Below are 12,444 nucleotides of genomic sequence, written 5' to 3' on the forward strand. Positions count from 1 at the left end.
ATACTCCTAGGCTTTCTGGTTCAGTAGAACCTGATTGAATTTGAACTTTGCTGCATTTTAAAATGTTATTTTTATTGTAGAAATTATTCAGCTTCAACTCATCCGTTTTTAAAAGCCTTCAGAATTGTTCATTTTTATAATATTAGTTGTAAATTGTTCTGATTCTGTTTACTCTTCATCAGTTCATAAAATCATGTCTTTTTGAAATTATTACTTCATTTCTCATTTCCCAATAGCATTTCATCAATTGGTATAACATAACTTAATTAGCTTTTCCTCAATTGATGGTCATGCACTTAGTTCTCAGGCTTTTCACCACTACACAAAGATATATTAATATTTTTTGATGTATGAAGAACCTGTATTTCTTTCCATGATCTCTGTGGTATAGGCTTAGCCGTGGCATATCTCTATCAAAAGGGCAAATCCTATTTAATAAATTTCTGTGTATAATTCCAAATTGTACTCTTTGGAATGGAAAAAGATTGTACTCTTTCATGGGTCTATTTTTTCATAGTTCCTCCAACATTAATCATTTCCCTTTTTATCTTTTCAACTCGGGAGAGAGTGAGGCAGAATCTGAGAATTATTTTAATTTACATTTCTCTAGTAATTTGGAGCATATTTTCATATAGATAGTCTGAGTTTCTTCCTTTGAGAACAGCCTTTCAAATTCTTCATTATTTAACTGGAAAATAGTATTCTTAAAAGTTTTAATCATTTCTTCATATATCTTGGAAATGAGATTTCAGAGAAATTTGCAAAGATTTTACATTTGTTTCTTTAATCTTAGCTTGATTTAATTTGTGTAAACACCTTTAATTTTGTTGTACTCAATTGTCCATATTTTGTTTTTTTGTGATCTATTTTATCTCATGTTGAGTCATGAACTTTTCTTCTATTCATAGATCTGACAGGCAATTTTTTCCCATGTTTTCCTAATCCATTTATGATATGACCTCTTTTATCTAGGTCGAAGAAACATTTGAAGCGTCTAAGTATGAACAATGAGGTTTTAAATATTTTTTTTCCATATTCCTTTCCAACTTTCCCACTTGTTTTGGTCAAATAATGAGTCCTTATCTCAATAGCTGGAATCTTTGTATTTTCCAATACTGGGAAACTAGATGCCTTTTTTCCTGTGCATTGTGAATCCAATGTGTTCTATGAATTGATTCTGTTATTTTTAACCAGTTCTATTGTTATGGGCCAGAACTCTGAACTTGAAACAAAAGATTCTTACAAAGTACTAAGTCAGTGGAATTGATAGAGACAATAGTTATCTAATTTATCATGGTTCAGTATGATTGATTTAATCCTACAGGGAAATGTTATGGGCCAGAACTTGAAACAAGGTACTAAGTAGAAGTGAGGGAGACAATGGTTAAATTTAGTTTAGCATTGATTTAATCCAACAACAAACAATGGTTTCCTAGTAATATGATGATTTGTTTGTACTCAATGTGGAGCATATAAACTAGAAGCCTCAGCCAGGGAGATTCAGAGATTCAGAGACAAGGGAACAGAAGGCTAGAAGCTGAAGACTGGAGCTGAAACCAAGCTTCTGAAAGGCCTCCAGAAAACTAGTCGAAGCCCAAGTGAAGGAGAAAGGACTTTGTAGGAGACCATAAAGGATTTGGACTTTAACACCTGGCTGCACTTGTGGTGAACTGTGCACTTGTGGGTGCACTTGTGATTACTGAACTGAAACAAAGGCTGCTACCAGAAACCCCAAGAAAATCTCAACAGAAAACATTAATTTTAGAGAGAACATTACAATTTATATTGCTTCCATAATTACTGCTGATGAGGTCAGGAAGCAATTCCTAGATTGAAATAAACATGTGACAAATTCACAATGGCCATTCTCTTCACCAAAAGGTAGGTTTATTTAGGAGATGAGGTCCCAGAGGTAAAATAGGCACCAGGAGAGCAACTATGAAATAGATAGGAGAGAACAATAGAGTTACTGAGGAAAGGACCAAGAAAAGGAATTTGGAAGTTTGGAAGAATCCAGCAATATATGCCATAAGGTGGGAGTCTATAATTGACTGTCCGGTTAGATTCATAGAGGAGTTTAGCAGATTAGCCAGAGTTTATCTAGAGTAAGAAGTAAAAATGCCATTAAAGGTTTACCTAGTACTTTAGTAAAGGAAAGGGGAAAGAGTACCTCAGTGGGCATAATGGGCTCAGTCCTGAAAAGGACTTAGGCAAGCTCTTCATCATAGTCACATCTTTTATAGGAGAAATACAGCCTTGAGGGTTACTCAAGACCAGGGACGAGTTTAGTAGCTCCAGAGGAAGGAGTCAGATGGAATAACTGGCAGATCAGTTCTCAGACCTACCTAAAAGATATGCTCATCAATATCTCAAATTGTTTAAAGATGCCCAGAGGTTTGAGGTATCGACAGTAGAGGTTGATAAAGAATTCCATCCCCCATAATCATTTTATACAAATGAGAGTATGAGACTTGGTTATGCCTGATAATAGCTGGTTGGGCTTCTTCCTGACAAGAGAATAAGTGCACATCACCGCTATGTACTATTGTTTGAGAATTGGCATTTTGAATTTCCTTTCATTCCCATTTCTTTTCATTATTTCTCTTTAGGTTCAATATTTTTCCCCCTCCATAAAGATTTTCTCAGAATTTTCTTTTCATTTGCAAGTGTTTTATCGTTCTGTAGATATCTTTAATGAAAATGTCCCTTTTCCATTGCATTCTGCAATTGTACTGGTAATATGGAGAAAGATTTGTGTGGGTCTTTTTATAACCTTGAAGCTGAATTTATTGGCTAAATTATTTTTAAGTACACCATTAGATAATCTGCAAAAGGTATTGATTTTGTTACCTATGGTTAGTTTCTCAGGTTCTTTTTCTTATAAGTAAAGCCAGAATTTCTAGTACGTGGTGACTGTTAAATAGAAATGTTGACAATAAACAGAAACCTTTTTTCATACCTGAATTTACTGAAAAAGATTCTACTTTATCTCATATATAATGATAGTTCTTAGTTTTATAATGTAATAAATTTTATTTGAATTTATATTTTTTAATATAATTTGATCTTTGTTTTAAATGAAGTTGGTTGTTTGTTTTATAAGTCTCCCCAAAAACAAAGCCCTTGTTTTATCAAAGAATTTGGTAAAGTTGATGGGAAAAGAAAATGATAAATGTTTGAAGAGCTACAAAGAAAAACACTTTAATGTGTTGTCTATGAATAACTTTGTGAATTAGCCCAAGTATTGAGGAAAGCTATTTGAAAAGTGACTTTGAAAGACTATGACCCAGCAATGTCAATACAAGGCCTATTCCCCAAAGAGATGAAAGAATGAGGAGTAGGAACCATATTTCCTAAGATATTTATAGCAGCAGTTTTTATTTTTGTAAAGACCAGAAATGAAAGAGGTACATATCAGCTGAAGAACTACTAAACAAATTATGATACGATAAAAGTATGTAATATGTAATACTAAAATACTATTATGCCATATGTAGGAAATGAAACCTGGGAACACCTATATGAAGTGATGCAGAGTGAACAAAAACAGAAGAGTTTACATAACAACAATAATGGAAGACAAATAGCTTTGAAAACTTAACGAACTACAATCAAAGCCAAACATGCTTCCAGAGGATGAGCGATGAAACATGTTCCCCAGCTCCTGATACAGTTGATGGGACTCAAGATGCAAAATGATACATAAGTTTTGGGCCATAACCAATGTAGGACGTGTTTGTTAAGGGTATTGTTCTCTTTTCTTTTAAAAGTGATGATGGATATGGAAAGAACAGAAAAATGCATATTAATTAAAAAAATAGAACAATTTTAAAAATAAATTTTGATTTAGCGATTTCCAGGAATTCTGAAGTCTTAAATTCTCTCCCCTTTACTCATATTTCAAGACAATTTCTCTTTTCTTCCCTCCCCCCATTCAAAAAGATGATTTTATATAAAATTGGGTTTTTTCATTCCATATAACGGTGTCTACCATCTATCATATCTAAATTCTCATTTCTTACATCAAAACATTCCATTCAATGAACATTATACAATTGATTCCCAAATTTTCTAAGAAATCTAAGAATAGTACTCCAATAATTCTTATTCTTTTGACCTCCCCTTTTAATCTCTCCACTAGGCTCAGGAAGTTGATTATACTTGTGACTATCCTTCCCAATATATCTACATATGTTTTTAGCCTTCCCCACTTCTCATTTGTATGTTGGCTTTGATGTATTTCTACACCAAATTCATGTGTGTTCAATCATCCTTTGTCCATTTCAGATAAGAATGTTCATAAATCCCTAATTCCCCACCCCATCCTCCATGTTTGATATTCTTGCACATACCCCAAGTATGAGAGCAATTTCTAACCCACCTCAGTCTTTCTACCTCCTATAACTAGACCAATAATTTTGTTGTAACCATAACTCTTTCCTCTTCAGACATTCACAGCAGAACTAATTCAATCCTGGGACCTCTGTTTTTCTTAAGAAGATATTAAAGTTTTGAAAGGACACCCCACCCCCCACCTTCTGTCTCTCCAAATATTAGCACTACATAACTTTTATACTCCCTTCAATATTGCTCAATTAAACTTCACCTTTCCTGGTTTTCCTTTATTCTTGTGGACCTCTTCATCAGAGTTGCTTGACAAATTAAGATCCATTTCTCCCCTTGCAGCATAGAATACTCAGTTTTGCGGAGTAAGTTTTTGTGTAAGAATTATCTCGTCTTGTGGAATAATGTATTTCAAGATCTCTCATTTTTATTAGAAGCTGGCAACCCTGTAGGATGCTGACTGTAATTACTTAGTACTTGTACTGCTTATTTCTAGATGGTTTCAGCAGTTTTTTTTCCCCCTTGATGTTGATGCTTTAGATTTTGGCTTTGAAAGATTGCTGGGACTTTGTTTCGGGGTTCCTTTCAGGAAATAATAGGTTGATTCGTCTATATCTTCTGATTTTAATAAAGTTGGTCAAATTTCATTTATAATTTCTTGCAATATAGTGGATGGGTTTAGTTTTTCTTTTTTTTTATTATGACTTTGAGGGGATCAAATGACTCGAAATACTTTCCCCTCGAACTCTTCACCAGGTCATTTCTTTTTTGACATAAGAGAGCTTAAATTCTCTTTTACTTTTTTGATCTTTTTATTTTGTTCTAGTCTTGCTGTCTCATAGGAATCATTGGTTTCTCTATATTTCACGGTATTATTCAAAGAATTTCAACTGGTTTTGCTTTATCATATTTTCTTCAAAGCTATTCTTCCAATCCTCTATCATTTCCTTCAGTCTTTATATTAAACTTGAGTAGTTGGAGATACCAGTGAATCTCTTGTTACCTTGTATTCTCACCATTGTAATACAGAGAATACTTTGTACTCTAATTTAACCTCAATTCTTAACTCCCCCCACCCCTATCTGGCTCCAAACGTTCCTCAACTGCTTTGAAACACTGAGGAAGGCATGAAAAAATTGCCAAATGGATTCACTACAAATTGAGGCAGTCTAGTCCCTACTAGACAAAAATGGTGCAGGCAATACTTTTTATTCTTCCTGACTGGTCTTCTATTACACGCTCTGTAGAAGTTATTCCAAACATTATCTGGCTTCAAACTTCCTCTTCTCTCTTTCAGCATAGATCATCTAATTTAAGAAAAGGAAAAAAGAGGTGCATGTTAGGTAGAGGAATTTCATCTTTCCCTCCCCTTTCTTCACTCAAACCACTATCCCATCACTCCAAAATCCTCCAAACACATTATTGTTTACCTCCAAGTTCTACAAATCAATTCTAAAACTTGCTTTTCAACTATCTTTGGCAAACAAATTTTAAAAACTTTATGAAACACATTCGTAAACCATCGTGTTTGGAGTTCTACACTAAAAATGACAGTGTTAAAAATAGGAGTTTAAAGGGAAGGAAGAGTTGTTTATTCTAGAACTGGGAGAGTAGAGGGGCGGGGCACTGGGATTGCGAAATAGGTTTTTTCCATAACGGAAAAGGCAGAGTTGAATCTGCCCCGGGGAGGTTTCGTAACCCTAAGGGATTTGTTAAGGAGCATGCGCGCCGAGCCTGCCGGGGTTAGGGGTGGAGCGTGGGGCGTAAGCAAAGGGGAGCCAGAGTCGCCAGGCAAAGGTCCAGGGAAAAGTTTTAAAGGAGGGCAAGCGAAAGTGTTTTCGTTTTTGTCACTTTTCTCTTTTCCGTTTTAAAATGCTTGGGTGCCGCGACTTTCCGGGGGAGGGCTGGGCGTGTGGGTCTCGGGGAGAAGGCGACTGGGGAGGGTAAGCGTAGAAGGCGAGCGCGAGCGCGTGGGGACGAGTGCGTAAGTTTTAAAGGACTTTTTGGCGCGAGACAGCTCCTTTGAGAGAAGGTGGGTGGCTCTGAAAAGAGCCTTTGTTTCGGGGCGGGGGGGCGGCGCGAGCGACTCCGGAGGCAGACCCGCTTACTTGGAGCTGGTGTACTTGGTGACGGCCTTGGTGCCCTCCGACACGGCGTGCTTGGCCAGCTCCCCGGGCAGCAGCAGGCGCACGGCCGTCTGGATCTCCCGGGAAGTGATGGTGGAGCGCTTGTTGTAGTGCGCCAGGCGGGAAGCCTCGCCGGCGATGCGCTCGAAGATGTCGTTGACGAAGGAGTTCATGATGCCCATGGCCTTGGAGGAGATGCCGGTGTCGGGGTGGACCTGCTTCAGCACCTTGTAGACGTAGATGGAGTAGCTCTCCTTGCGGCTGCGCTTGCGCTTCTTTCCGTCTTTCTTCTGAGCCTTGGTCACGGCTTTCTTGGAGCCCTTCTTGGGGGCAGGGGCGGACTTGGCCGGCTCGGGCATATCGAGAGGAAGAAAAGAGGCGAAAGGCAGAGAAGCAACGACTGCGAGAAACGAACAACGAAGACCGCCGAGCCGGCCCCCGCTACTTATAGTGCTCACATGCAAATGAAGGCTCGGGCAAGGCTAGGCTCCGATTGGCGGCTTCTCAGGAGTGTCGTCATAGGCGGAGAGGCCGGCCATGTAAATAACGGAATCCGAGGCGAGCCTCCCTAGTGGCCGTTCGGACAAAGACAGCGCGCCGACCAATCAGAAGGCTGCGGCGCGCAGTCCCGGCGCAAGCTATAAAAGGCCCCGGCGCGGCGGGCCGAAGCACCAGTGTAGTTTTTCCAGTTGGCGATTGACTCAGCTGTGTCGTACTCGCACCCGTCCTCGTACTCGTCATGTCTGGCCGCGGAAAGCAGGGTGGCAAGGCTCGCGCCAAGGCCAAGTCTCGGTCCTCCCGGGCCGGTCTGCAGTTTCCCGTAGGCCGTGTGCACCGCCTGCTGCGCAAGGGCAACTACGCCGAGCGGGTCGGCGCCGGCGCCCCCGTTTACATGGCGGCGGTGCTGGAGTACCTGACGGCCGAAATCCTGGAGCTGGCTGGCAACGCCGCCAGGGACAACAAGAAGACTCGCATCATCCCCCGCCACCTCCAGTTGGCCATCCGCAACGACGAGGAGCTCAACAAGCTGCTGGGCAAGGTGACCATCGCCCAGGGCGGCGTGCTGCCCAACATCCAGGCCGTCCTGTTGCCCAAGAAAACCGAGAGCCACCACAAGGCCAAGGGCAAGTAAGCCGACTCGGCTCCCGGGGCCGAAAGGCTCACTCCCGAAACCAACGGCTCTTTTCAGAGCCACCCACCCCGTCAGAGAAAAGGGGCTGTTGCCGAACTTCCAGTTGCGTTCCCGATCCCGGTGGCGGCGTGACATGCCGCGTACGTACCCTAACCCTAAATGCGTCCCCCCAGTCCCGGCACGAACCGGAGCCAGCCCACTCGATAAACCCGAGCGGAGGCGACAAGTCCCCGCTTCCCTTAGCGAAGTCGGGTCAGCACCCCGGTCTCGCTCTCGCCTCGCCCCGTTGGCTACTCTTTCCCCCCCTCCCCCCCGGCCCGAAAGCTGTTGGTGTCAACGTCCAGTGCCACTTTATCCCGGAACGAAAGGCGACCAAGTTTTGTCCAGCGCCTCGACGTACTGTACTTGTCAGAAACGACCGGCGTGTCCGACTGCCGTCCGCGGGGCGATGACCCCAGGGCGTCGGAAATCACTAAAGTGCCCGTATCCCAAACTTTCCCTGGGATAACTCGGGAGCGAAGCTCCCAGCCAATCCGCCGCTTAGGCGGGCTTTTCGTTCGCAGTCCTAAGCCCCATACGCAAAGGAACCCTGAGAGGGGGGAACGGGGTGGTGGTGGTGGTGGTGACACCGTGGAGGGAGGAAGAGACGGGACTAAGGATGGTGGTGGCGGAAGAGTTTCTGGCTGCCGGTAGTAGTATCCCGCACCTTTAGGACTACTGTTGTAACGGGAGGGAGAAGGTGGAAATAAAACCGAAGTTCCTGGTTCTCGTCCTCCCGGAAGTGCCGGCCGGTGTTTTTTGAGCGGGCGTTGGGTGGGTGCCCTGAAAAGCCAAGGGCGTACCCTGGAGAAGCGCGGGAGGGTCAAGTGGGTGGCCGGCCGCGCAAAAATTCAGCAAACTAGTGGAAAGTTGGGGGACTCGATCGGGCACGGACACACGTCAGCGCCCCGAACGTTTGAGGTGTTCTTTTCCCGCCGAACAGAGGGAGAGGGCGAAGAGGAAAGCGGGGGGGGGGGGGGGGGGAGTCGGGGAGTCGGGGAGTCGGGGAGTCGGGGAGTCGGGGAGTCGGGGAGTCGGGGAGTCGGGGGAGGGAAGGCAAGGGGACCCAGAGTTAGCGGGAAAGGGACTGCACAACTAAAAAGCTGTGGGATGGAGTTTAAAAACACGGACTGGTTAATCAGAAAAGGCAGCGGTGGGAGAAAGGATGAAAAACCGAGACCTACTCAGCGAGCGGAGGTTTTTTCCGCGAGGGTCGAGCTGGGGTAGGGGGTGGGGCTGAAGCGAGAAGGCGGAGGAAGAGTGGGGTGGGGAGGAGCGTGGGAAGGGTCGAGGGGCGGGGCGGGGCGGGACGGCGGAGAGACGGCAAAGCGGGAGGTCCAATGGAAAGGCCCTGCTGTAGGTTTCGGGCCCCAGCCAATCGGGGCTCAGCGCGGGACTTTCAAACGCCTTCAGCCCAATCAGGGCGCTTCTGCGTCTATAAAAGGTATCGGCGCGCGCCCAGTTTTCAGTCGTGTTTCGGCACAGGAGAAGCGCAGCTGTTCCTCTATCGCCATGGCCCGTACCAAGCAGACCGCCCGTAAGTCCACCGGTGGCAAGGCCCCCCGCAAGCAGCTGGCAACCAAGGCCGCCCGTAAGAGCGCTCCGGCCACCGGCGGCGTGAAGAAGCCTCACCGCTACCGCCCTGGTACCGTGGCTCTGCGAGAGATCCGGCGCTACCAGAAATCGACGGAGCTGCTGATCCGTAAGCTGCCCTTCCAGCGCCTGGTGCGAGAGATCGCTCAGGACTTCAAGACGGACCTGCGTTTCCAGAGCTCGGCTGTCATGGCCCTGCAGGAGGCCAGCGAGGCGTACTTGGTGGGTCTGTTCGAAGACACGAACCTGTGCGCCATTCACGCCAAGAGAGTGACCATCATGCCCAAGGACATTCAGCTGGCCCGCCGCATCCGTGGCGAGCGGGCGTAAGGCGCCGCTTTCCGCCCGTGGAAGTCCACACCCCAAAGGCTCTTTTCAGAGCCACCCACGTTCTCACGAGAGTAGCTGTGATCGCGCCCACCTCTCCCCCCTCCTTTGCAACTTTGACTTGCTCCTGAGTTTTGCTGCATGGACAAAGGGAGCTTGCCGGCCCTTGTCGAGGCGAGTAGCCGCGAAAGGGCAGCTGCCGCTTGACCCCTAGTTTCTGTCCTTGGCCCCTGCCTCCCGACTCGGTTGACCATTGAGTGCGCGCACTGTGGGGAGGGCGGGCGGGCTGGCTGGCTGGCTGGCTGGCTGGCTGGCTGGCTAGCCATTCGCTGAGGGCGGCGCTGCGTCCTTTTCCCCTTCCCTTCCTGCCGGGCTTGCATGCGCGCGCGCGCGCACGCACACGCACACAAATCGGGAGTGGAGCATGCAAGTAACTATAAAAACAATATTAAACTGGCGATCCTGGGGAGAAAGGAAGAAGCCAAAACGCCCCTGCTTGCCCCAAAGCACACACAGACTTGGGGCCAAAAAGAACCCTCCCTCTGCTTGGGTCATGTCAGACTTGGTCAGCTAGGCGGGGCGGGGAAGACGACCGGGGCAGTCACATAAGCCGCCCCCAATATACATATAAATGGGGGTGGGGGCGAACATTGGGATGGACATATGCTACTTGGAATTAAGAGGATTTTTGTAGCTGCTTTTTTTATTTTTTTTTTCATTTTTTTTTTTTTTTTGCGTTTTTATTTACTCATTTGGGTGGGCATTTATTTCATTAAAAATCACAATGGTTTCTCCAGAGACGGATGGGGTCGGGAGGCTCAGCTCTTTTTCTGAGGCGAGTGGGTGGCTCTGAAAAGAGCCTTTGGGTGGGTCAAGTTTCGAGGACTAGCTCTCTACTTCTTGGCTGTCGCCTTCTTGCTTTTGGCGGCTTTGGGCTTCGCCGTCTTGGGCTTGGCCACCTTCTTGGCCTTGGCCGCCTTGGGCTTAGCCGGGCTCTTGGCCACCTTCTTGGGCTTGGCCGCCTTGGCCTTCTTCGGGCTCTTGGCCGCTTTCTTGGCGGCTGCCGGCTTCTTGGCTTTCTTCGGGCTCTTCTTCACCGTCTTCTTGGCGCCCGCGGCTCCCGTCGCCTTCTTGGGCTTCTTGGAGGCACCGGCAGCCTTCTTGGTCTTGGCCGAGGCCGGCTTCTTGGCCTTAGTCTTCGTGTCGGCCGTCGGGGCCTTCTTGTTCAGCTTGAACGAGCCCGACGCGCCGGTGCCCTTGGTCTGCACCAGGGTCCCTTTGCTCACCAGGCTCTTGAGCCCCAGCTTGATGCGGCTGTTGTTCTTGTCCACGTCGTAGCCCGCCGCCGCCAGCGCCTTCTTCAGGGCTGCCAGGGACACGCCATTGCGCTCCTTGGAGGCGCTCACGGCTTTCGTGATCAGCTCCGACACGGGCGGACCCGCGGCCTTGCGCCGCGCTCCCCCGGCGGCCGAAGCCCTCTTGCCCTTTTTCTTGGCCGGCGCTTTCTCCGCGGGGGCCGGGGCAGCGGGAGCGGCGGGGGCCGTCTCGGACATGGCAGCGAAGGGAGACCGTACAGCAGCGACAGCGAGAAGTCACTAGAGGACGCCGCGGACTCGCGAATAAGCGAGCTCCGCGCTGACCCACTTATATATAGGTAAGGGCTGCCCCGTGATTGGTGCGCCGCCCCAGCCCTCCTCGCCCGTAAGGAAGGAAAATGGCTCCGCTCTCTTCCCGGCCTCTGCTGGGGAAGCGTGCAAAAAGCAGAAAATGGAGAAGGGAGGAGGGAGGGGCCACCCGGGGGACGGGAGGCGGGGAGGCGGGGAGGCGGGGAGGCGGGGAGGCGGGGAGAACGCGAGAGGGAGAAACCCGCTGCGGGAAGAGAAACACAACCTGCACCTCACCCTCCCCGACAAGGATTCCAGCCCGAAGGCGACTACTTGTCAGTTTTGGGTAGCCTGGACCGAGTTACGCTCTCCTCTTCTGGACGAGCAGTGTTCGCGTTTCAGTGGCTGCGGGACAGTTTGGGTTGTGTTTTGTTTTTTTTTTTTAAATAATCACTAGACGAGGCTGAGGCCCTTCTCTCCCTCCCCCTCTTTCCCCCCCCCCCCCATTATTTTCTTGAAAGTAGCCCGGGGTTCCTCCGCCTTCTGAGCGGGGCTGTGTTCTAGAGCTCCAGGGGGTGGGGTGGCTGCCGTGGTCCCCAAACTCGACTAATCTAGAAACTGCTGAGTAGGAACAGTAAAGTTCCAGTCCGAGGATTTCAGCTCACGCCAGAGAACGACTGATTAGTAGTCTAGAGATGCGGCGGGAAAGTGGCCACTTGGGTCTCAATTAGGTGACCTGCGATTCTCCTCCCACCTTTAAGGGGAGAGTTCGGGATTGACTCTAGGTGAAGTCTGGCGAAAGGTCAGGACGGCACTATGGCCGGGCAAGGGGAAGGAACGCCCCGAACGGGGGTCTCTGTACTGGCTCCCGCCAAACCTGAGACTGACAAAAGTGGCCCAGTCACTCTTCCTCCTCGCCTTTTCTTTCTCTGGGTAATCTCGTAATTGGGAAAGGGAAGGGAAGGGCGTCTGGGCTTTGAGCTGGAGAGACAAAGGCGCGCAGAGATCACTTGAGTACTCAGCTGCCCGGGGGCGGGGGGAGGGGGAGCCCTCAATATCCACTTTCTTCGGGCCCACCGCCGGGTCCCTAAGCAGAGGTGCTTGAAAACACGAAGAGTACTTTGAAATCGCCCTTTCTCTTCCCCTCTCCCGCCTCCCAGTATTGGGACGCCAGTTCCGAGGAAATCTCGAGGGTGGGTCACACATTAAGAGACACCACTGACGGGGACTGAACGTGAATTACCAACTCTCCCTTTTCACATAGAAATCCTGCTTATGG

General features: G+C 47.8%; 5 protein-coding genes across 5 annotated transcripts in view; 3 read left to right on the forward strand and 2 right to left on the reverse strand.

The window, feature by feature from the left end:
* Positions 1-3,855, forward strand: part of LOC127559136 (histone H2B type 2-E-like) — a 42,262-nt gene extending 38,407 nt beyond the window's left edge. The window contains exon 3 of the mRNA XM_051992794.1: positions 3,498-3,855. The gene's annotated coding sequence lies outside the window, so the exon portion shown is untranslated. The remainder of the gene's footprint in view (positions 1-3,497) is intronic.
* On the reverse strand, positions 3,350-7,083 carry LOC127559142 (histone H2B type 2-E). The gene is made up of 2 exons (XM_051992799.1): positions 6,453-7,083; positions 3,350-5,651 (listed from the first exon to the last, which is right to left on the reverse strand). Exons 1-2 carry the CDS (start codon positions 6,827-6,829, stop codon positions 5,648-5,650), a joined length of 381 nt encoding a protein of 126 aa, XP_051848759.1. The 5' UTR covers positions 6,830-7,083; the 3' UTR covers positions 3,350-5,647.
* Positions 7,084-7,119: 36 nt separating this feature from the next.
* LOC127559137 (histone H2A type 2-A) lies at positions 7,120-8,374 on the forward strand. Its single transcript, XM_051992795.1, has one exon. It carries the CDS (start codon positions 7,210-7,212, stop codon positions 7,600-7,602), a length of 393 nt encoding a protein of 130 aa, XP_051848755.1. The 5' UTR covers positions 7,120-7,209; the 3' UTR covers positions 7,603-8,374.
* Positions 8,375-8,908: 534 nt separating this feature from the next.
* Positions 8,909-9,622, forward strand: LOC127559149 (histone H3). The gene has a single exon (XM_051992807.1). It carries the CDS (start codon positions 9,154-9,156, stop codon positions 9,562-9,564), a length of 411 nt encoding a protein of 136 aa, XP_051848767.1. The 5' UTR covers positions 8,909-9,153; the 3' UTR covers positions 9,565-9,622.
* A 510-nt stretch (positions 9,623-10,132) lies between these two features.
* On the reverse strand, positions 10,133-11,199 carry LOC127559134 (histone H1.4-like). Its single transcript, XM_051992792.1, has one exon. The coding sequence runs from the start codon at positions 11,112-11,114 to the stop codon at positions 10,455-10,457; it is 660 nt and encodes a 219-aa protein (XP_051848752.1). The 5' UTR covers positions 11,115-11,199; the 3' UTR covers positions 10,133-10,454.
* Between the last annotated feature and the right edge of the window lie 1,245 nt (positions 11,200-12,444).

This window comes from Antechinus flavipes, chromosome 4 (genome assembly GCF_016432865.1).
Source record: "Antechinus flavipes isolate AdamAnt ecotype Samford, QLD, Australia chromosome 4, AdamAnt_v2, whole genome shotgun sequence".
Lineage (NCBI taxonomy): Eukaryota > Metazoa > Chordata > Mammalia > Dasyuromorphia > Dasyuridae > Antechinus > Antechinus flavipes.

What these genes read in the sequence shown, in the direction of transcription:
- LOC127559149 (XM_051992807.1), top strand. Translation starts at nt 9,154, where the DNA reads ATGGCCCGTACCAAGCAGACCGCCCGTAAGTCCACCGGTGGCAAGGCC.
- LOC127559137 (XM_051992795.1), top strand. Translation starts at nt 7,210, where the DNA reads ATGTCTGGCCGCGGAAAGCAGGGTGGCAAGGCTCGCGCCAAGGCCAAG.
- LOC127559134 (XM_051992792.1), bottom strand. Translation starts at nt 11,114, where the DNA reads ATGTCCGAGACGGCCCCCGCCGCTCCCGCTGCCCCGGCCCCCGCGGAG.
- LOC127559142 (XM_051992799.1), bottom strand. Translation starts at nt 6,829, where the DNA reads ATGCCCGAGCCGGCCAAGTCCGCCCCTGCCCCCAAGAAGGGCTCCAAG.